Source organism: Diabrotica undecimpunctata, chromosome 7, assembly GCF_040954645.1.
Source record: "Diabrotica undecimpunctata isolate CICGRU chromosome 7, icDiaUnde3, whole genome shotgun sequence".
Classification (NCBI taxonomy): Eukaryota; Metazoa; Arthropoda; class Insecta; order Coleoptera; family Chrysomelidae; genus Diabrotica; species Diabrotica undecimpunctata.
The window spans coordinates 111,634,840-111,659,953 of record NC_092809.1 but is presented as its reverse complement, the minus strand read 5'-3'; the positions used below and the strand labels follow the sequence as shown (position 1 = coordinate 111,659,953).

At 32.4% G+C, this 25,114-nt stretch overlaps 2 protein-coding genes across 3 annotated transcripts in view; one reads left to right on the top strand and one right to left on the bottom strand.

Annotated features, from left to right (window-relative positions):
- qless (decaprenyl diphosphate synthase subunit 1 qless) overlaps positions 1-20,348 on the bottom strand; it is a 266,443-nt gene extending 246,095 nt beyond the window's left edge. For both annotated transcript variants that reach the window (XM_072537990.1, XM_072537991.1), the window contains exon 1: positions 20,196-20,348. In XM_072537990.1, the coding sequence (XP_072394091.1) occupies positions 20,196-20,348 (153 nt within the window). The remainder of the gene's footprint in view (positions 1-20,195) is intronic.
- Positions 20,349-20,366: 18 nt separating this feature from the next.
- Positions 20,367-23,823, top strand: mRpL32 (mitochondrial ribosomal protein L32). Its single transcript, XM_072537992.1, has 3 exons — positions 20,367-20,602; positions 20,678-20,920; positions 23,454-23,823. The coding sequence occupies exons 1-3, from the start codon at positions 20,512-20,514 to the stop codon at positions 23,714-23,716; spliced, it is 597 nt and encodes a 198-aa protein (XP_072394093.1). The 5' UTR covers positions 20,367-20,511; the 3' UTR covers positions 23,717-23,823.
- The last annotated feature ends 1,291 nt before the right edge of the window (positions 23,824-25,114 follow it).

Sequence of the window (25,114 nt, the reverse complement as noted above, 5' to 3'; positions counted from 1 at the left end):
ATACATGTACATAATACAGATGACAGATAAAATATTGCACATGATGGAAGAGATGACTAATGAAGAAATGTAAAGAAATCGAAGCAATACAACGCAAACATAACAATTTCCAGATGCGCAAAAAGATTAAAGAGGTACAGAACACCAGAAAACAACGCACTACAAGCATAGTTGTAGTCATCGAAGACCATATTTGACTACAATTAAAGATAAGTTAAAAAGATAGAACAATTTCATGCAAAAATTATTCGAAGGTACAGCCAGAAGACCGACTAAAATATGACAGTCCCTACGGCCCATAGATAACAAACGAAGAAGTAACTGTGGCCATTAAGCGAATTAAATATGGAAATCACCAGGACCTGATAAAGTGCATGGTGAAATTTTAAATCTATTAAAGGCACACCAAATCACAGCTATTATGAAGCTATTTAACAACATCTACGAAACTGGTTATTTACCAAAAGATTGGCTAATATCAATACTCATTCCACTTTCCAAAAAAACCAACGCTAGGAAATGTGAAGAACATAGATTAATTAGTATGTGAAACTGTGATTCGAAAATGAACTGTCCGAGATCTTCATAGTCAGAAAAGAATTACAAGGTTGCATACTGTCACCAGCATTATTTAACATACTCTGAAAACATCTTTAGGAAAACCACGAACGAATCGGAAGATGGTATTGCAGTAAATGGCCAACTTTTAAACAGTATTAGATATGCAGACGATACCGTATTGTTAGCATAAACGTCCAAATTAGAATAAACGATACACAGGTAGAAAGAGTGGAGAAAGGTAAGGGTTACCTACCGAAACATTGATTTCAATGGCACACTAAAATCTAGTTCCAAATTTAATATTACTTATTGAACCTAAACCCAAGAAATACTAATTTTTATATTAAATATAGTATGAAGTATTAGATTAAATATAGTAATAATGAGGGGCTGAAGAGTATATGTTTTAAACAAGTTAGCACTTGTTATATAAGAGTAGTTATTATTTAAGTTCGGGCGTAACCGAAAACATCCTAAGAAAAACAGAGCAAGTGGTCTTAGAGCAATAGATGCAAAACTCCTCAATTGTGGAACCAAAAAACTAAATCGGTTGATCACAAAAAATGTTAATATGTATATAAATGGATACTATAATATCGGAAATAATTAACGTGGCATACCAGTAACTAGTATATGGAAGTATATTAAGGGATCTTATAGAAGAAAAGGTACTGCAATTACTAGGAGAAAGAACAAAGTAAAAAACGAAAAAATAAAAAGTAAAAATTAAGTCAAAACTGTTTACCACTTTCTTCTCAGTCTACTCCCTGGTCTACACTCTAGATGACCCAGCCACGGAAACCGTTTACACATTCTGGATTGCAAACTGTTCATTTGTGCGCATCTCCCAATGTATCTATAAATCTTATTAATCTTATGTTTTATAATTCTTTTCTTATTTCTTTCCCAAATATAATCTCTGGTTCTTCTCCAAATAGCTTTTTGGTTTTTGTTAATCACAACATCTTTCTAACATCGTCAATATTTTCAGCGTTTCATCTTTGCATGTATGCATTATGTTGTCTATCTTGCAGGTATTTCTGATCTTATTACTCCCTATTCTGTATTTTATAGTGTGTTATAATTTTATTAACTAATACTGTTAGTTGTTTCGTTTGTTGTTTCTTGGCTAGATTTTTATTTCTGTCGAAAATAAGTCGTTTCGTGTCTTTTGACCCCACGTATTGGTTTACGTTATAATTTTTTCAGAGTAAAGGTAGATGTTTATTTTGTTTTTTGTCCTAATTATTATTATTATGGGATGCTAAAACTTGTCGATAAAAGGGAACTGTATAAAAAAAGGCGCCATCTTACGGAAAAAGAACTTTAAGACGAGCTATACAAAGACGAATCGAGTGAAGATATTAGTGGCCAGGAGTCTTTATATGAAGAAAATCTACCAAGAAATCTACAGAAAATCGTCCCTGATGTTCTGGTCGTAATGGTTTTAAGTGGTACAGCCATTTGTGACGAAAAAAATAAGAACTTCTTCAAAAAATATTGTTTTACATTTAGCTGGTCCAATAGGAAGAGCTAAAATGTGAAAGAAATATGGCAGATATTTTGCACCAACGACATTTTGGACATATTTGTCAATAGTACAAATAAAGGAATAGAACTAAGTAAATCAAAATATGCTTCAGAACAGGGAGATTTAAAACAAATGAATAAGACAGAACTTAAGGCTTTGTTTGGATTTCTTTATTTTACCCGCGTTTTAAAAGATGCACACATTTCCCTAGAAAAAACGTGGTCAGAAAAATTTGGGTTCCCAATATTTCGTAACACAATGAAAAAAAACTGATTTGAGTTTCTTTTAAATTGATTACGTTTCGATGATAAAACAACGCTTGTGCTGAGAGGAAAGCAATGGACAAATTCGAAGCAATAAGAGAATTATATGAGTTATTTATAATAAGCTGTAAAAGTAACTAACTATACTCCATACGAATATGTGGCTGTAGATGAACAGCTATTGAATTTTAGAGGACGATGTCCATTCAAAATATACTTACCTAACAATCCGGACAAATATAGTATCAAAATTATTATGATATGCTCTATGCTATGAAAAGCTCCAAATAGAAACCCATAGGACGGTTCGATTACAACCCAATATGTCTGAAGATATCAAATAAAAACAGCAGAAATGAATTGCAACATTACGATGAATAATTAGTGTTCTTTATTAAATAAAGAAAACTTCTATATAAAATAAACTCACCATGGTTGGAATTCTTCGCAAAAACAAAAGGGAAATACCGATGCAATTTTTGGATGTAAAACAAGAGATCCCTTTATCCTCTTTTGCTTTTTCAAAAGACATTACCTTAGTTTCGCATGTATCAGAAAAGAAAGTATGCGTCGTGTTAATAAGTTCTATGCATTTTCAAGACGATATAAATTTGGAGACAAAGAAAATTAAGAAATTATAATGTTCTATAATTCGACTAACGGTGGGGTCCATACATTTGAGAAGCACTGTCACTCAGTTTTCGTTACAGTATGTATAACTTCCTCGCCTAAAATCGGTGTTTGATCATCATGGAAAATGTCTTTTATAGCTCTTTCGTATTCTGACCAGCAGATTACCTGTTGTTCGACGCTTGAAATCAATAAACCATTCCTGTGTCTAATTACAGTTGTTAGCATGTAAGTTCTTGATACAGTCTTCTATTTGACCTTTTTGTAAAGCTATGATACTTTCGATCGTATTATTCAATCTCTTCGTATTTCCTGCGAATCCAGTCTTCCTTGGCACACTTTATATCCCTTTTGATCTTTTGGTTTACTTCCTTGTATTTAATTGGATCTTGCTCATCTAATCTTCCTTCGTCCATTGAGTTTAAGAATTCGTCTGCCATCCAGTTCTTCATTAACATCTAATTATTTTGTAGTAGTATAGTTATTATAATAGTTATGTCTTTTGGCTCAACCGATAATACCTACGCGTACATTGTGCCAATGACTATTATACTTGTCTATAAATACAAAATATTTATTTGTTAAGGTATATTAAAAGTCAAAATAAAAGTCCAAACATCTCGTAACTTAGTAACTTATTTTTATTAGTAACTTAATTTAGTACGCACCTACTTTATTAATTAAGAGAAAATATTCATTGAGGTGTTACGTAGTATCTGAAATTTTCAATTATGTGGCTTTAGACTTACGTAGAGAATTTGAATTAAAATATATTGGATAGTTCGATTATATCTAATTTAAATATTGATACAATATGAGTATAAAATACATTCTTGTTATATTGACAACTGATATGAAAAACATTGTAACTCACTTTTGCTTAGTTTAGAGGAGAGCGATTTAAAAAAATCCACATTCAATTTTTTTACTTGGTCAGCTTTTTTGTTGTTTTGTTAATCCATATTTTATAACTTTTCCTCATCTTTTCACTCTCACGTATCACATTGTTGTTAAAATTACTGGTCCTGATTTAGGTCGAGTTATAATAGAAATTTTTTTAAGAATTTTAGGTGAAGATCATTGTAAGTCATTATACAATATTTCAACAAAGTATGTTCCTTGGATTAGGTGCATATAAATGGTAACTAATGGGTAAATAAAGAGATTATTATTAGTTTTTTTTATTGATTTTATTTAAAACGTGATTTTTTATTCTAACTAGTATCTAAAAATTTACATAAAAAAAAACAAAGTTAAATAATAGCAAAATTTTATTCAGAATCATCATCCGAATATTGTGTTTGGTGATAGTGGGGGATATTAAAATAAAAACTGCAGTATTTCTCTGGTATATCTTTACTAGAGCACAAAGCAACAAAACAACTTTATATTTTGAAGTTGTTACACGAAGTAATCCATTATATGCAAAAGGAATTTAGAGTTCCCATAAATTTTGTATATTTTTATCCCCGGATTTGGTAGCCCTTTTCCTTAATTTTGGTTTGCATTCTACGTATATAAACGATAACTGATCAGAAATAAGATTGTACTGAAAACTGAGAACATGAGGTTATTTTTTACATGTTTTTATGTTTTGTACTTTCGACCAGAAAACTTGGCGTTTATCTATATCGAAATCCCAATTCGGTATTTTGTTTAACATTTATTTAAAGTCCACTGTATCATTTTGATATAGTTCTTTTAAATCGTATGGTTTTCCTGTGACTTTAGCACACCTTATTAGAGTATACCTTTATTGTGGAATATAAACAACTTGGTTCTTTTTACTTTACTCTTTACTTTACACACCTTATTAGCGTATACCACTATCATCATCATTGGTGCTACAGCCCTATAAAAGAGCCTCGACCTTCCCAAGTCTATTACGCCAGTAAGTTCCAACTGTCCCATGGGTTGTGACATAAGGATTCTTCTAGGAGGGTTGTTCTGCTGTGATCTTGCCAGATGTCCTGCCCATCTTAGTCTTCCTATTTTTATAAAGGATACTACGTCTTTACCACCAAATATGTGTTTATATCTGTGATATATCTCGTAGTTGTACCTCCTTCTCCAAACACCATTTTCACAGATGCCACCGAATATTCTTCTCAGGATCCTTCGTTTAAATATAAGCAGGAGATTTTCATCTGCCTTGGAAATGGTCCATGTCTCTGACCCATATGTCAACACTGGTTGTATAAGGGTTTTGTATATGGTTATTTTTGGCTTAAGTTTCTGCTTCTCATATGTTTACTCAGTCTAAAATAGCATTTGTTTGCTAGGATTATTCTTCGCTTGATTTCTTCCATCATGACGTTCTCCTTGATGATCAGGGAGCCTAAGTATGTAAATCTGTCCACCACTTCAAAGGTAGAATTATCAACCGTGAATTGGTGGCCGATGTTTCTGGCTCTATTTTTGGGTGTTGATGCCATTATCTTATTTTTATCTTCATTTACTTGCAGGCCCATATTTTTTGAGACGTTTGACAAGGTGGTATACATTTCTTCTAGCTTGCGTGTTGTGTGGGCAACTAGGTCAACATCATCTGCATATGCCAAAATTTGGCATGATTTATTAAAAATGTTTCCTCTGTTGTCTATTTGGGCATCCCTGACCGCCTTTTCCAGAGCTATGTTGTAAAGGAGACATGCCAGCGCATCTCCCTGTCGCATCCCAACATGCGTTTCAAATGCCTGTGATTGTTTGCCCTGTATTTCGACTTTGCAAACAACTTTATGCATTGTAGCATTAACCAATCTTATCAGTTTATCGGGGATGTGGAATTCATCCATTGCTTCAGACAATTTATTTCTTAGGACACTATCATAGGCCGATTTAAAATCTACGAAAAGATGGTATGTGTCGATGTTAAATTCATTGGTTTTTTCCAGTATCAGTCTTAGCACAAAGATCTGGTCTGTTGTTGATCGACCAGGCCTAAAACCACTTTGATATTCGCCAAGAAGCTCATCTGAATATGTACTCAGGCGACCATATAAAATACTCGAAAATATTTTGTATGCTGTATTAGGGAGGGTTATTCCCCTATAGTTTCTATATTCTAATTCATCGCCCTTTTAGTGTAGTGGGCAAACAATCCCAATACACCACTCTTCTGGGATTTGTTCCTCATTCCAGGCTCTCAGTATGATTTTATATATATGATTAGTCAGAGTAGCACCTCCACATTTAATAAGTTCCGCGAGTATACCATCACTTCCTGGAGATTTATTATTTTTTAGGTGTTTTATTCCATCCCGTACTTCCTGAATTGATGGAGGCTCCAACGGTGTATTGTTGTTTACTCCTGGGGGTGGTTGATTTTGATCTTCTACTTCGATAGTAAGTAGTTCTTTATAGTGTTTCGCCCACCTTTTCAATACTTCTTCTTTTGTATTGAGTATATGCCCCTCCTTATCCTTACATAGTCCAATCCTTGGTTTAAATTTCTTTCTTGCTGTATTTAGATTTTTATAGAATTTTCTTGTTTGATTTTCCTTTTTTTAATGCGTATACCACTATTGTGGAATATAAACAACTTGGTTCTTTTCACCTCAAAAAATATGTATGTACTTAATGTTAATGTTCATGATCTTAGCTGCATAACTATACATTAAAAATATTATTCGATTTTGATTTTGTCCTCCACAACAATCTGAATAAAATCTAAACTCTAATGCTCCATTACTTATTTCATTAGGCCCCTGTTTAAATGTGGTTTTATCCCATGCATAACAACAAACTTCCGCAGATCCGATATCAAAGATAGTAAAATTGCACACTTTAAACTTCCTTTTATAATAAAATAATGATACCTCTGATTGAGGTGTAGCTAATATTTTTTTGCAAATCAAAGCAGACAGTTAAAACCATTTCTGTTTTCTTAGAAACCTCTTCATCACGATTTTTGGCTTCACGTGCAACACATTTCTTTGCAATATATAAAGCATACTCATTTTCTATTTGGTCTTTTTCTGCTTTAGTGTTATGTAGATTACAAGTAAGACACTGATCTTTTTTCGGTGCAAAAAACTGATATTAAACTCTGAATATGTGTCTATACTGACTTTTGGTGGCTGGCTTATCGCATTAGTAATTTTCTAACATACATTCATTATACAATGAATACAATTTGAGAAACATAAGACTCATCAAAATATATCTTAGTTGTTCTTTGCCTTACGTAGTAGGATTCTTTTGCTGGAATAGAGTTTATATGCGCACGAATGGAATTTTTAATATTTTTCGTCTACAGCATTTGCTCTGTTCTTATGGCGACCACGCATATCTCCAGGTATACGCCCCCCACCTTGCTGACTATAATTTTTTTGAATAGCGTAGTTAACCACATATCTGTTATGCTAAAAGTGTCAAAAAATGTTTTCTTACAAACTTGGAGACGGTGTTCTGCTAACTGCAAATTATATTCATATGTCCAGTTTCTTCTGGACTGTTTTAACTATACAACATTTACCTTTCTCTCTTGTCTGAGAACATATCTACATAAATATTCGCTCTGTTTGTCATAATCAGCCATTGCCCAAAAATTATTAAATAAATTGAGATTTATTCTCAAAGAGAAAATGATAAAAGATAAAATCAATTATTTTCAGATAATTTCGATGTACATTTTCTGTTACGTTTATCGTTACATCCAGGTCCCAATTCACTCATTTTTGTTAATTTTCTAGTTTTTCTAGTATATTTTTGGCCAGAGTTCCTCAGCTTCTTCAAGCCATTCATTTTTCAAACACTTCGATCCCTTTGTCCCTTTTTCCAAGTTTTTTCTTCTTTGGTTCTTGTTTTTTCTTAGCAGACGTATCTAATGTTGAATTTGTACTTTGGTGATTGTAAAATTTTCGTCTTCCCCACAAAATGTTAAGTATTGGATGTAAAATCATAGTAAATTGACTTACAATGTTAATCATAGTAATATTCCACTACCTTGCTTTCTTGTATCACAACTTACAATAAAGTTATAAAAAGTTACTCAATAAATTTTTCGAGAAAAACGTCGTATATGTTTTTATAAAAAATATTTTATAATAAAAAAAATTTTCAATATTGTAATGTTGATTACAAGGTTTTTTTCACCAAGTGATTCAAAATTTGCACTTACAATGAGGTTATTTTGGTAAATAACTTTATATTTACATAAGCTATAATAAAAGTTGTTAGACCAAAATCATACCCTTTATAGACGTCATTTCAACCATAGTTGAAAAACATTGTAAGTGGAGTTACAATGTTATTTATATCAGGTCGATATGGGGAAAAACTAATAGAAAAGGCAAATCCAGTGAAATTAAAATTGCCACTACAGAAATTCAAAGAAAACTGAGAATATAAATCGGAAATCGAATTCAGGATTCAGCCTCAAGTGTTTTCTAAACGTTGCAAAGCAAGCAGACGACAAATGCACTAGTATGGGGTTTATAATTGTATCCACGTCATGCCAATCTGTCTAGACAGAAATCCCTTCCTGAAAACGATTTCCTAATACTCCGTACTAGAGTAAAAGAATAAAAATAATTCCATTACCATTCGGTGATATATAATATGTCTGCCTCTTGGCTTCATCAGAGCAAACTCAGGTGAAGATGATTTGGCCCGAGGTCAGTCATGTGGCGTCCTGGACTGAGATGTCTTTTAAAGATTCCAGTCCCCCCTCTATAAAGACGAAAAAAGAATGTAAAAGGCACACCCAGTGCCAACTAACGTCTTAGATGCATATGTATAAATATTTATAGTCTGACCAATCCTCTAAGAATGTTTTCAAGATGTTAGAGCTAATACCAATATTTTCACGGTAGCTTCTTATTATTAATTTAACTTTATGTGAAAAAGTTATAATTATAAAGCTCCAGTCGTCAGAGACGAAAATGTCACTGAACCTCAAAAAATCATACGAACAACCTGAATTTTGCTGAGAATGTCAATTTTGAGACCCCAAAAAGATAGAAAACGTTTACCACTCCTATCCCCTAAAAGAGAGAGCTTTCCCCTAAAATCCCACCTAGTAGAGAGGAAAACGAAATTGATTTACCAACAAGCTGTACACAGTAGAAAAAAAATGTGCCTGTGCTAATTTTCAACAAAAATGTTTTTTAGCACTTTTTGTGTATAACGAATCATTCTCTCAGAAACAACGCTTGAAGCGAACGGCGGTTTTGAATGTCACTTACAAGGGCAAAATCAATTTTAAATACAGTTTGTATCAACTCGACGGTAAAAATTCGATGCCTTTTTGTTCGAATATATCCATTCGAAAATGTAAAACTATTTATCAATATTTTTAATTTAGTATTTAACTCCACTTTTGACAAAATATCACCCACTGTGTAAATATTTAAATGACAACATTGTCGACAGTGCTTATTGTTAAAGTATTGTGCGTTTAAGACTCGGATTCCAAAAAACACTCCCGAAAAATCAGGCACCCTGCCTACACCCCAGAGCGAATTTAGACGGGGACGAAGAAACATCTCTGTTTGGCAGAAGTCCTCAAAAATATGTTAAGGATTTACTCCTCACAAAGTTATAAAGTGCTCTCCAAATCTGTCAAAGATTTGTCCCGCTTTTGGTATACAGCAATCAATTATAATACAGTAGTGCCCTTTTTGTATAAATTAGAAGTTTTTGAAGTTTTCACATAGTTCTCTGGGTACCCTTGGACACATCGTTGTCACATCTTCACATATCGTAATTCAGGATCTTAGTGATAGTGACATTACAGGTAAGAGCATATTTGTATCCAGCAGTCTGTTATATTCTCTCTCTCATTTTAGGACATTCTTCATGTTTGTCCTATTGTGTAGATACTAATTTTATCTACACTTTTGATCGGAGTGTCCTATTGACAAAAATCAAAATGAGTTTCGAGTTAATAAAAATTTTATTTAAAATTGATTTCGCGTACCTTCACATCACGATTTAACGGCACATCATGCCGTTTTTGGTTATAAGTTTGCCGGTGTCTGCCCATTGTACGTCACTTATGCCCAGTATATTTATTTCCATTCTGGTCATTTCTTGTATTAAATTGTCTAATTTTCCTGGCTGGTACAAGCTTCTTACATTCCATGTTGCAAGTTTTATTGGTCTATATTTGTGTATTCTTAGACGTGGAACAGAACCATTCCTAAATGTTTAATGGATGAAGAAAATGCAATCTTCGCAATTAAGTTTTATCTATTTTTGGAACATTGTGTGGAGATTAAGAGGAGAATGGGAATGAACTCCGACATAATAGACTACATCGAACAGAAGAGGTTAACCTGGTACGGACATGTCAGAAGAGCAGACCAAAATCGGTGGATAAATAGAATAACAGAGTGGAGCCCGATAGGAAGAAGAAAGAGAGGCAGACCCCGAAGATCTTTCAGAGATGAGGTGGACGAAGCAATGAGTAGAAGAAACCTACAGGAAGGGGACTGGCTAAACAGGAAAAATTGGAGAAAACGGTTGAGTGAAGGAATAGAGTGAAAACTGTGGAAATCCTTGTATATATATATATATATATATATATATATATATATATATATGTGTGTGTGTGTGTGTGTGTGTGTGTGTGGAGTGAAAATACAGACAGTATAAATTTGTTTAGAGCAATTTCAAAACCGTTTTGATTGACCCATGAATTAACACAGCATATGTTTTGGCCTGTCAATACAGAAGAAAATAATCAGCATGTATTATTTGAAATGTAAAAATGTTCAAATCCTCAGTATACATATTAAACAACAGAAGACTCAATACAGATCTCTAAGTCCTAAATTATTATATCTAGGACGTATCAGTCTTTAATTTTAATTTAATTATTACTTAGTTATCAGATATATCTTTGTGTGGGAATAAAAATTATACATAGCTTCTGCCAATTGAGGCGATATTTGAAAATGTTTAATCAATTTTTCCCTTAGAATGTCAAGACTCACATTATCATACGCACTTTCAATGTATAAACATATTCACATATATAAAGTATCACATCCTTTTTTATAACCAAACTGAGAATCTACAAGAAGTTTATTTTTTTCTACCCACCTGCATATTAGGATGATCTGATTCATGTTAATATTTAATAACTATGGATAAATGCATTCCTAGCAAAGAAATCTTCAATATTCATATTTGTTTACTTAATAGACTACATTCTCTTGAGTGATTGGGGGGTGCCCTGTATTGGTTTACTCTATTAATACCAAAATTTAAAGTATTATAAATAACCTGGAGCCCCCTAAAAAATAATGTCTTAATGCTTTGACACCAAGTCTTAAACTCAGTTTATCCTTAGAAATGAAATTGCTTGGAAATAAAACAGAAAACGAATATATCATTTTTGTAATGACATTAGTGAATAAGTGAATATAAATTACCATGATTATTTAAATAAGAATCTCTAAATAAGAATATGACTCTTATACTAAATAAAAAGACACTGCTAACAAAAAATTAACAAAAGATACCACCAGAAGGTAAAATAAAAATTACTAGAACCTATTACAAGCGGAGCGGCAGAATATATCGACGAACTGTTCGATGATGAAATAGGAGATCTGGAGCACATAGGACTTACGTCAGAAAAATAGGTCCATATATTACAAAAAAGAAATATTACACGCATTAAAACAATGAAGAGTGGAAAAAAACCCTGGACCTGACATGCTTCCTGTAGATATCCTAAAAATTCTAGATGAGAAGCACATTGATGTTTTAGTGGCATTCTTGAACCAAATTTATAGTTCAAGGGTATTACCCAAAGAGTGGTTAACGTCGATTTTTATTTGTCTCCCCAAAAAGAAAAACGCAAGAGAATGCAGCGATTACTGTACCATTAGCTTGATGTCTCATGTGCTAAAGTTACTACTAAAAGTCATCCATAACCGAATATATCACAAACTGGACATAGACGTTAATATGATACAAACTTTGGTTTTTGCAAAGGCCTAGAAACGCTTAAAGCTCTTTTCTACTTAATATACTGATACAAAGATGCCTGGACGTCAATCAAGATATATACGGAGGTTTTATTGACTATAATACAGCATTCCATAAAGTACGACATGAACAATTAATGAATGTCCTGAAATCAAAGAAGATTGACTACAACGACCTTAGGATCATATCAAATTTATACTATAAACAGCAAGCAAAAGTACGTGTTAACGAACAGCTGTCAGAAGAAATTGAAATAGGATGTGGAGTGAGACAGGGATGCGTATTGTCGCCAATTCTTTTTAATGCCTACTCCGAAGAGATCCTGAAAAAAACTCTTGAGGGTGAAACAGCTGGAATAAAGGTAAATGAAGTTCCCATTAACAATATTAGATATGCGGTTGACACTGTGATCTTAGCCGAAAATATTGAAGATCTTTAGAGACTGGTGACCAGAATAGCGGAGTATGGAAAAAGAGTACGGTCTAACAATGAACGTCAAGAAGACGAAATTTATGAGAATATCGAAAACTCAAAGAAATAATGAGAATCTTCTCATAAACGGAACCAACGTCGAACAAGTGGACAAATATACATATCTGGGAACAATGATTAACTCCACAAATGATTACATTCATGAGATCAAAATCAGAATAGAAGAGGCTAGAGCAAATTTCAACAAAATGAGAAGAGTGCTATGTATAAAGGATTTAAAATTTGAACTAAGAGTTAGGTTGGCGAGGTGCTATGTTTTTTCGACTTTGTTTTATGGAATGGAATCTTGGACATTGAATGCGACATCAATGAAAAAACTGGAATCATTCAAGCTGTAGGTGTACAGAAGAATTCTGAAAATATCGTGGACAGAACACGTCACAAACAAAGAGGTTCTGAGAAGGATGAATAAAGAAATAGAAATTTTAAATACAATTAAGATTAAAACAAGAAAAATGGAATATTTCGGAGATATTACACGTAGAGAGAAATACACCTTGCTCCAACTGATTATGCAGGAAAAGATCCAAGGAAAGATAAGCATAGGGAGGCGTAGAATGTCATGGCTGCGCAACCTGAGAGAGTTGTACGGATGTACATCAAATGGACTTTTCAGAGCAGCCGTCTCAAAAGTTGGAATAGCTATGATGATTGCCGACCTCCGCCGCGGTGATGGCACTTGAAGAAGAAGATTACAAGCGCCATGCACTGATCTGGCCAGTCAACAATCTTACAAGCAACAGACAAACATATCGTCGGCTGTATGCAATAGTGGCTTAACCTAAAAATTGACAAAATTGAGTTAACATCACCAGAGGGCTTAAAAAAGCCTTATTTATGACCTGCAATACTGGCACAATAATAATAGCAAAAATGTCCGCTGGACATCACTATTGTCGCTATGGCATGTTATCGGTTGAGATCAATTGTTTCTTGCAGTACTGGCCCTTTTTAGTTGTGCAAGTCGAACCCTGTCGATATCAAGTTTCTATGCAATACCTTCACTTTTGAGTTGTGCCACTATAACAGACAATTTTACATATTTTCAAACTGTTAGCAGTGAAAATTTTGGAGTTGTGTCACATTAAATAAAAGGAATAAATTTATTATTTTAAAAATGTCAGATCCAAAGGGTTATCAGAAAAGAAGGGAATTAATCCTGTCTCGAGCAGGAGTAACGTAAGTAATAATATTAATATTATTTGAATGTATAATTTCAAATAATCGATTTAGTAGAAAACTGTAGATGATTTTTTTATTACATCTACCGTTTTAAACAAAAAATAAATGAATTTTAGTTCTGATGCGGACCCTCATTACATTTACAGGGGTTTGTCATGAAAATATGGAGACTAAAGTACCAGAAGACGTGACGATTAATAAACCTAAAAGTAGGAAAAAGAAGGCTTGTCCGGACCAATAGAAAAGAAATGTCAGAAAGTTTCTTAGAAATTCAGGCCAAAAATACACCAATGTTAACGGTAATCTTGTAAAGTCCCGCAGTTTAGGTCTATCTTGCAATCAATGTAGACTGAAATGTGATGAAAAATTCACGTTACAAGAAAGAATACAGATCTTTGAAAAATATTGTTCAATGGGAAATATAAATTAACAACGAAGTTATATTCTGAGATCCACGTATATAATTAAACCAACATATCGATATGCAGATAAAGGTTAAAGATTAAAACTGTTATTGGAAAGACGGAAAGTGGCTTTATAAGCAAGGATCAAAGAGGAAAACATAGCATGCATAAAACGTTTCGTAACGAAACTTTGAACAGGGTTCGTACACACTTTCTTCAATTTCGACAATGGAGAGCCACTATTGTCGAAGTAGTACCTCAAAAAAATATAAAGAATGAGGCAAAATATTGACAAATCTGAACAATTATTATAAAGCTGATGGCCAAAGAGACAATGATGAATTTGTAAAAATTGGTTTATATCATAAACATTTTAATTATATATTTAACTATGCATTCTTTTCTCCCAAAAAGATCAATCTCAGTATTGTGAAAAATACAAAAATTCGAGAAGTGAAGAAAAAATAGCCCTAGAAGATGCTTATAATAACCATCATAAGGAGAAAAACTTAAGCCATAGAAATTGGTTCGTGCTTGCTGATGTATTTGGAACAAACATCTATAAAAACCGATTCTGGCGATTTGAAATTCATATTTTACTCAGACAATTGTGGTGGTCAAGGAAAAAACAAGTAGGTACCTAATTTCAATGTATCAGTACGCTGTAAACCATTTCAAAATTTCTTCTATAAGTAACTCATCGCTATTTAGTTGTCGGCCACACTCAAAATGAGGGCGACAGCTACCACTCTTTAATAGAAAGAAATATCACTAAAGCTTTAAAAGGAGGGCCTATTTATCTACCGACTTATTACGCTATACTAATCCGAACTGCTCGTTGTAAACAACTATTTGAAGTACACGAATTACGTCATAATGATTTTTTTGACCTGAAAATGTTAAATATTAAAACAGCGACAATTTTCAATTAATATGTCCAAGGAAATACTTTTCATTTCAACGATATTGGTGATATTCATGTAAAAAAAAGCTCTGGCACTCACTACTATTTTAAAACTTCATTTGCACAAGAGGAGAATAGATCAGTTAATACCACCAAGAAAAAAACAAAAAAAGGTTTAAAAAGCATAAATATTATAGAACTCGAAAAGGCTTACACTGACACCCTGACAATAAATGAAAAGAAAAAAGACCTTACTAGCCTTTGTGAAGATAAGAGTGTTCCACCAATTCAGTGGCGGATCCAAGGGGGGGTCACGGGGGCATGACCCCCCCCCTCCCTAAAGAAAAATGAATATCAATCAAATAATCCTAAAAAAATAATCTAAAACCCATCAAACCTATCAGCAGGGAGTTTAGAGTTGAAATGATTCAAGAAAATAGGAAGAATTTGAATCCAATAATAAAAACTGTTATTCTTTGTGGTAGACAAAATATTTCTGAGATGATAAGGGATGATAAAAATATTAAAGTATTGTAAACAGTGATGGTACAGAAAAAAATAATGGCAATTTTAGAGCATTGCTTCGGTTTAGGATAGATGCTGGCGATAATGATCTGCGAAAACATTTGGAAACTGCTCCGGCTAATGCTACAGTACTTAATAAAACTGCTCAAAATGATCATCATTTGATGATCAATCATTTCTTCCTGTAGAGAAGAATGTCTCTGTGATATCTTTGTTTAAATAAGATTAGAGAAGATTTCATCACATTTGTTAACGCCTACGATTCGATTCGAGAAGAAAACGTCGGTTCAGAAGGAGAACGCCGCTTAACTGGAGTTGTTTTAGGCCACATTGGTAAATATTCCGTAAATAATTTTAATTTAGATTTAAATTTTTGCGTAGGTTTGGTGTTGACAGTTGTTCAGTAATGACATTCGAAACGAAAGGTGCCGTTAACGCATTAAAAAAATCGGCCGAACATGCTGTGCGTTGTCCATGTAGGAATCATATTTTGAATAATTCCTTGCCAAGCTCCTCAAAAGTTATATCATGTCGTAATCCTTAGGAACTATGAGAAAAGTAGTAGCTTTTGCTAATGCCTCTCCCAAACGACATGATGTTTTTAAGAAGGAATGGGGGCTGCTGTCCAAGGTATTTGTGAAACTCGTTGGGTTGAAAGGCATGAAAGTCATCTTCAGTTTCAAGGCGAATTAATAATCAAAATATACAATGCTCTTGAAACAATTTCTACGTGGAAGGACAGTAAACCGTCAGCTGATGCATTTTCAATAATGCAAACTATTAGGAGCCCAGAATTTATCATTTCAGTAGTTTGTCTTAGTGATGTTTTAGGTACAACTGTATCACTTAGTCGTCTTTGTCAGTCACCAAAATTAGATTTAAACAAGGCTACTGAGGCCATCGAGAAGACTAAATGCATTCTTCAAAATAAAAGATCACATGCTGAATCTGTTTTTAGCAAACTTTACTATGAAGTAAAGGAAATAGCTGAACAACTAGACATTGAATTGAAGATGCCTCGTAAAGTTTCTCGTCAAAACCAACCTGCTAACTCTTGCGAAGAATATTTCCGAAGATCTATTTATTTACCCGTTTTAGACAATATCTTAACTGATTTATAAGAACGAGTTTCACCGGAAGTTATGAATCACTGATAACACACCAGAAGATAAAGTTGCAAAAATTGTTGACGCCTTCCAGGATATTATTGGATTATTTACTGCATATTCCACAGTAGAACAAGGGTTTTCACTGTGGATTCAAAAGTGGAAAAGAGTCGTGCAAAATAATGGAAAACTTCCTGATTCTATTTTAGAAGTATTAGAAAACTGCAATATTCATATGTATCCAAATATCAGAATATTTCTGCAAATATTAACTACACTGCCAGTCAGTGCAGCAAAAGCGCTCGCAGTTTTTCTATGCTTAAGCGTCTAAAGACTTGGCTTAAAATAGAACTTCGAAGGAAATGTTAACTGGTTTAACACTCATCAATGTGTATCCTGAAATTTCTCTAGATAAACTTTTATTTACCACTCATTGCTGACAATTCGTGAGAAAAATTTCAATACCGAGTAAAAAAATATTTCATTCACTTGTAGCCTAATATGCCTAATTATAGAAATAATTATTCTCAAATGATATAATGTTTTTTGTTGAATAAATTAAATTAAATAAAATGCTGTTAACACTTCTTCTTAAGGTTCCTTCTTCATTAAGGAAGGGTGGCTATAACTACAGCAAATTGCTCTCTATCTTAAGCTGTTCTTAGTATCGAATGTGTGCCTGTCCAGTCTCTTACATTCTTCAGTTAGAAGCATTTTCTTCTTCCTGGACCTCTTTTTCCTTCTACTTTCCTTTCCATTATGAGTCGTAGAAAGTTATATTTTTGTCCTTTGTAAATATGTCCTAGATAACTCGTTTTTCGGTTGTTTACAATATTTAGGATTTCTCTCTCAGTCCTCATTCTTCTCAGCACCTCGTTGTTGGTCACGTGCTCTGTCCACGAAATCTTCAGCATCCTTCGAAAAACATACATTTTAAAGGCATCTATACGCCTCATACTTGTAATTCCGAGAGTCCATGTTTCCACTCTGTATAGCAATAAGGAATAAATGAATGTTTTTACAAATTGATATCGGATATCCAACGATAAGATAGTTTATTAGGAATGTTTAATGCATTTATTAATGTTTACACTTACATTGAGTTATTGCATTTAAATGACTTAACTTTGGTTTATACTTATTTATCTTTGGTTTGTTATTAATTGTGTAGCCATAAGATAGGTGGGTTTAAATTAATTGTCTTTAAAATACCTAGTTTAAATTGACAGTCCTTGATTTTTCAGTGTTTATATTTTAATAACTTTCCTTTGGTTTAATAGTCTTGTACACTTGATTTTACTGTCATGGAGTAAGTATGTGAATTTAAATTATTATTTTTTTTTTTTTGGTTAAAGTTTAAGACCCCTTAATATTGTACCATTTTTTACACCCGTAGGGTATTTGGGTTTTAAATAACTTCTCATTGGTTTAATTAAAATAATTATTGAGAAAATGGTTCCCTTACATGAGGAACAAATCATATCAAAATTACCCTTAAGACCCATGACCCCCCACCCGACAAAAACTTCTGAGGATCAGCAACTAAAAGGTGGAAAAATCTAAATCCTATATAAAAATCACTCTCAAGGCCCATGACTCCCACCAATAAAAATTTCTGTATCCGCCACTGCAGCAATTCACCTGATTTCTAAGACATTTAAAGCATTGTTAATCATAACTTTTCCTATTATTGTTAATATATACTTTTTTTATTTCGTTCTTCTTATAGGTGTCAATAAAAACATTTTCTCATTCAAGTAAGTAACTTGTAGTGTTCTTTATTGAACCTTTATTTCAGTTGATAGGAATAACAAAAAAATGCCAGTTTTGTCTTTGCCTTAATTAGCCTTGAAAGACAAAATGTTGATGTGCAATAGTGGCACAACTCAAAATAAGGGTTGAATTTAAAAGTCTGTGTTAAAATTCATTAAATGCTACCTAACACTCTCCCAAATAAACCAAATTTTCCATATATAAAACCAAAAATCCCAATCCATGTAGTAAAACAAATAATAAAAAATTATTGGCACACAAACTTTAAACCTCTGTTTTGAACAATTACCAGTTTTGTGTTGTGCCACTATTGCATACAGCCGACGATATTGTCAACACAAATATCCCAAAGAAACTCGGGTATTAGAGACAACAGAATTAATACAATCTATTAACAGTTATTAAAATGCCTCCTCAGCAGAACTATAGAACAGCAAATGTCCTATTACTAAAGAATCTTGAAGAGACAGAAGACAGCTGCCTAAATGGGGTATGTTTGAATTCAAATACATTCTCTGAACAACCCACTCCAGAAAAAGCTAACAATCTTGTCAGTTATTAAAGTACCTACTTAATAGATTAAATAAGAAGGAATATGAAGCAATTTAATAGTAAGAACAGATGAAACATTTAAAGTGAAGGAATAAGATCCATTGCAGAATAAAAAATATTTATAAATGGACGAAAAATATAAAAGTAAATGATACAAGTGGAGGGAAGAGAGATTGATTACAAAGAAAATGGTGTAACAATATTTTGTATGAAATATTTATAGAAAAAGTACACAGAACTATTTAAAAAAATACAATTGTTTGTGTGAATGTCACTTACTAATAATAATGTAACAATTTTATAAAAATGAAATAAAGGTCTCTATGTACCTATATGTATAAAAGAAATTTAGACAGCAGTAGTAAAGAAACAATTGCAAATAGATAAGTAATATAAAATAAAAAAACAATTAAATACCAAAATACATATTTTTAATAATTTATATTTGATGATATAAAGTCAAGCAATTTGTTCTGATAGAAAAACAGATTTGGTCCTAAATATTTCTAAAAATAGGGTATATTTAAATAATATGCATATATTTATACAATAGTGGTCTTAAAAGAAAAAATGATTGATAGGTTTATACCTCATCACAAGCTAAAAATATGTAGGTAGGTACCTAGTGTACATAACACATAGTGTTTTAATATTATATTATAATATTAAAACTTTCGGGTGTCATTTTTGCGCAAGTTACTTTTTTATTCTTGTTTTGTGGTATTTTATACTATAGTTATCTATGTTTACTTTAAAAAAATAGCATTAAGTATATACTGCATCAGGGTAAATAGGTACACATGTAAAAGATTGTAAAACTTAAACAATCAAACCTAAACTAAAATTTCCGGTTTATCGTAGATACTGATTTCCGCTCTTATTTTGAATATGGGGCACACTCAGCAAAAATATTATTTGAATATACTTAATTTAAATTAGAATATAATTGATTACAACAGAAGAGAAACTTCCTATCAATTTGTGAATAAACTGCAAAGTCTTTAGCATCTGTTTTGTTACATTATGGCTATTATAAAGAAAGTAAAAGCGAAAATAAAGATGTAATATAACAGGTGTCTCAAACTGGAGATATTCAACCAGTATCTTAACTCAAAGTGTATGTAGGACGAGAAATTAATACAATAAACTCATCATCAATAAACTTTCGAATGCTCGAACAAAAAGTAAAAGTTATTTTCATGTAAACTAAAAAATTACTTTCGTTTTCGTTCTCAAACTGGTCCTCTTAAAAGTAAGAGTCAATTAGATATTAAAAGAAGAGGAAGATAAATAAGAATAATAATAAAAGTTTAATCAAAGAAAACAAACCTTTGTTGTATTTTCAGAAAAATTCCTTGTCAGCGTGAAAAATCCAATTTTTGCGCGCACACAAGTTGTTTTTTTGGTTATCTGTGAATGTCCCCACTGACACAGTTTTTCATGAACACGGGCACAAATTCTACTATATCCTAAAGAAGCCATCGTTAAGACTGCTGCGAGACCGCAATCACCGACTAAGAAGCGTGGCGAAGCACCTCACAAGCGCCTTTCCACCAACGAACACGACGTCGCCGCAGTCCCACTACCCCCGTGCGCCTTTTACCATCACCAATCACGATTTCTACGTTTTCTAACCTCTAAGATAATGTCTTCTAATATTTTGACGCGAATTAATTTAGCAGTTCAAAATTTGAAGCATTATGTATTCTATACTTTTGGAAGAGGTTTTCCACCAGGTAATGATTTCACATATTACATAATTTTCGAGGATTTTTAAATTGATGACCTAACATAACCTTACTTTTTGACAGATGCACTTTGCCTAGCAGGAATAGAATTAAACAAAAATCCTCAGAATCTGCCCAAATTTTCTATTAAAGATATAATAGGCGAAGGATTTTTATGGGCAGTTCCTAAACATAGGCGCTCAGTAGAAAAACGATGGAAAAGAAAATTCGGTGACCCTTATTATGTCCTGAAAATTTTATTGCCTAGAAAGGATTTAAGGACCTGTAATGTTTGCGGTGATGACCACGAGGCTGGTGTTTTATGTCGTAAGTTTTTAATCAAAGGGAAACAATACAGATTTAATTTATGTATGATTAATTTATTTATGGTTATTTAGATGTGTCCAATTAATTGAGCTCTTAAAGCTATTAGAGATAAATATTTTAAAATAGTGTGATATTTCAAAAGTGAATAAATAAGCTAACTAAAACAAATTTTGTCTCCACCAATGTAATTATCTTGTTTTTATGAATTTAATAGTTGAGTCTAGTTCGATCTTGTTTCTTATCACTGTATTTCTTATTTTATCCATTGGTTTTAACACTTTAACTCATCAGAGATATTTCATTTCTACTACTTGGATTTTACTGTATTGTTTTTTGGTTAGGTCACTAAAATGCTAGCATTAATTTGTATATAGAAAGAAATTTTTTGTAGCATTAGTTTGTATATAGAAAGACATTTTTGTTCATTTTGAAATTTATTTTTTATTTACAAAAGCTTTGTTCATTGCATAGTATAATTTAAGGGTATTATTGATTTTATTATTTTTCTGGTTTACTGGGATTTTCTAAGTCTATTTCTAGATATTTAAAATTTATTAATTAATATTAATTGTGGTTAATACTATATAAATACAATATTTAACTTAAACACACCACAAGAAACAGTTTCAGAATCTCTCCTTCTGAAATTTCTGTTTTTTGTATATGTCTTTGCCTGGCTAATAGTTTTTCACTTGTTTTGAGCATTTCTTTATTATTGCATCCATTAATATTGTAAATAATGCAGGGTTTAAGCCCCCACCTTGCCTTAGTCTGTTTCGAATCATGAAGTATTATGTACACCACAATTTCTGTTAATTTTGTATGTCCATGGATTAAAGCACACTTATTGTATGTCTGTACATGTACTTTTTGAGAAAATCGATTTTGAATTTTTAAACTCTTATAGCGCAGCATTAAATTCAATATTAAACTTTACATAATTTTTTTAGATACATGATTAAATGGACATTGAAATGAGTAATAAAAATAAATACCTTTCCTCACAAAAAAAATAAAGAAGACTTTTGTTTAAGTATGGACATACAGAAGTTGGCAATAAAACTATGGACATACAATAAGTGTACATCATGATTAGGATTTAATTATTGGACATTTTATGTAAATAAAAATAAAGATATCGGAAAATCTCAACAAAGAGTCTATTTCACTTTCAGAATCGCTTTCTACTGGAACTCTGTCTTATAAATTTACTTTGGTCAGTAGAGAATCTATTGCTCCTTTGTAGTCTTTGGGTATAACTCCAACATTACACACTTATAATTGATCTTTTTTGTTGGCCGTAGATATTAGCAGTTGCTTGGAGTTTTTTTTGCAATGAAACTTCTTCCCAGGTTGGTGATTTTGTTGTACCCCCTCATGTGGCTGACACATCCAAATAGTAGAAATCTTCGTAATACAAGTTATATTTATACTGTCTGGTGAATGGCTTACTTTTTCCAAAGCAAAGACACTTAACAGTTTCATTATTCACATTCAACTTTCTGTTCATAATCATGAGATTGGTCAGAGCTTGAATTCAAACATGTCCTCATAGCTTAGAACATTTGTTTTGTATGGCCCTAGTTTGATTCTCACCATGTCGATAAGGAGATCATATTCTCATGTGGAAAAAACTGATTTGTGTTTTCTAGCCCTCTCGGTTTGTTTTTGTGAAATTTAAATCATTTGTATTTAGATGTTATTTTGTATTTACCGCATATAACATGGCTGCTGCCATATTTTTGTTGTGGTTCTGACCCCGCAAGTATCGGAAAATGTTCTTACATATTTGAAACTACTAGTAAGTTTTGAAATATACTTCAACAAACAGGATCCAAATTCAGATGATCCTTTTCTTCCATTTGTTTCGTCCCAGATGTAACAATTTCTGTCACTATTACAGTAATCAAATATTGTAAAGTTATAGACAGAAAGTTTGGGTCTAGTAGATTTGAGCATCACCAGCATAGCATAACAATTTCTGTCACTATTACAGTAATCAAATATTGTTAAGTTGTAGACAGAAAGTTTGGGTCTGTAGTAGATTTGAGCATCACCAGCATAGGGCACAGATAAAACTGCCTACAAGTCAAATATAACAGATTTAAATTTTACACTTTTGTCATCTATTGACTGTTTCTTATCTTTACCCTTCATCTTAAAAACGTTAGTTTCTCTCTTTTTATGAGTTTGATAGTCATTTTCTAAGGCGGACTTGTCTAAAGCATTTTTATAACTATTGGAGAGAGAATACTGATCTTTTTTGGTTTATAAAAACTTAAATGGAGGTTCGTAGCTATTGAAAAGAGATCTGCATATCTTTATAGTACACTTGGGTATATTAATCTCCTGGCAAAATTGTTGATATGAGTCTGTAGAAAATGGAGACATTTAAATCATACTATAAGTAAAGCTTCTTTGAATCTTTTCTACAATAGTGACTTTCTAAAGTGCCCCACAAACAGTCAATTGCAAAAAAATTTATATTATCCAGTATATAGTTTTCCCAGTAATAAAATTTTGTTTATTTCAGCAACGTGCTACAAGAAAGTTATTGATGAAACAAAGGCAATGCAAGAGCAAATTCAAAACGAATTAAAACTGGAACCTGTGGAAAAAGAGATTGTTGTTTTGTATGAAGGCGAGAAAAATGAAAAACCAGAAGAATTCTTTGAGGGAAAAAGGATTGTAGAAATGAATAAACCAAGGCCGCAATGGTTTAGCAAAAACTTGCTACAAGAAACAACACAAAAGAATGCTACAACTAAAGAAGTGAAGCCGTCTGATCTAGGTTAAATATAATTCTAGTAGACTGTAGATATCAAATGTATTATGAAGTTGTTAAAGAAAGAGAGAGAGAATATTGTATATTTCATAATTACAATATAGATTTTATACTTACAGTAACTGTTTTTTTTTTAAACCTTGGTATAAATATATACATCATCAGAAAATGTTACAATTTTAAAGATTAACATATATATTGAAATCGTAAGAATTCATATAACTTAAGCAGAATACTCTGAACAAACAAAATGAATAATAGTGCAAACACTACTTAGCCCTAGGCTTATCTTACAATTTATTGTCATATGTTTCTATCTCTACCATTATTTATCCAGTTTTTTTTGCTTTGTTAGGGTTTGGATTATGTTCTGCTTGATCTTACCAAATAAATCTTGGTTTTGACTTACCTTCGTTACTTACCGATATCTTATCTAAAACTGTTTTCAGTATGTTCTTGTTTGTAAATCTCTAAATATAACTCATCCTTTTATCGCTAGTATAAATTGTAATTTTGGGTTTTCGGTAGTCTTCGATAAACAATACTTTTTTTGAGTAACATATCTTTTTGTCCTCAGGCAATATATCTTTTTAACCGTATTCGACTACATACCTTGTGAAGAAGATCATGGAAGAGTATAATATCTCAAAATAAGTAAAAAACGGACGATGTTTGTTAGTGAACAGATTTGAAATATTCTATATGTTTTTTGTGTGATAACGTCATGAAGTTAGTTTATGCTTATGGCCGTCAGATGACAGAAGTGTCGTTAGTGTTAATCGAAAACTTTATTGATTGCAAAATATTGTCAGATTTTGAGATATGCCATCCTTTCTCAAACACACAATAAGGTAATACAATAATTTCTTCTTCTGTCTCTTTATAAGCAATTCTGCTTGTTCATTAGTGAATTAATACCTCTACAGAAGGTTGTGACTCCATCTTTTGCGCGGTCGTTCGATACTTTTTCTGCCGATTGGTTACTTATCTTTTGCTATTTTGGCAACATGGGTCTTCCCCATTTTGCTTATTTGGTTATTCTATTTAATGTCCATTGATTTATACACTGTACGTTAGATTTTCTTCTAATGTCGTTACTTCTCTTTCGATCTTCCAGCGTATTTCCTGTAATTCTTCTCAGTACTCCCATCTTTTCCGTTTCCAATAACCTTTGTGTTGTATCTGTGTCGGGTCTTGTTTCTGAGGCATATGTCATTATTGGTCTTAACACTGGCTTTATAAATTCTTAACTTCATCTAAGTGTTAATGTATCTGTTTTACCATACAGTGTTATTATGGCATCTGCCAGTCTATTTGCTTTTTGGACTTGATCTCTCACTTCTTTGTCCAGGTCTCCATAGCTAGTGTAATTCCAAGATATTTTATTTGCATTACTTGTTCAATACTGA

Coding starts and splice junctions, on each gene's coding strand:
- mRpL32 (XM_072537992.1), top strand. CDS start 20,512: ATGTCTTCTAATATTTTGACGCGAATTAATTTAGCAGTTCAAAATTTG. Junction 20,603..20,677: donor TGGAAGAGGTTTTCCACCAG/GTAATGATTTCA, acceptor ACTTTTTGACAG/ATGCACTTTGCCTAGCAGGA. Junction 20,921..23,453: donor CGAGGCTGGTGTTTTATGTC/GTAAGTTTTTAA, acceptor TGTTTATTTCAG/CAACGTGCTACAAGAAAGTT.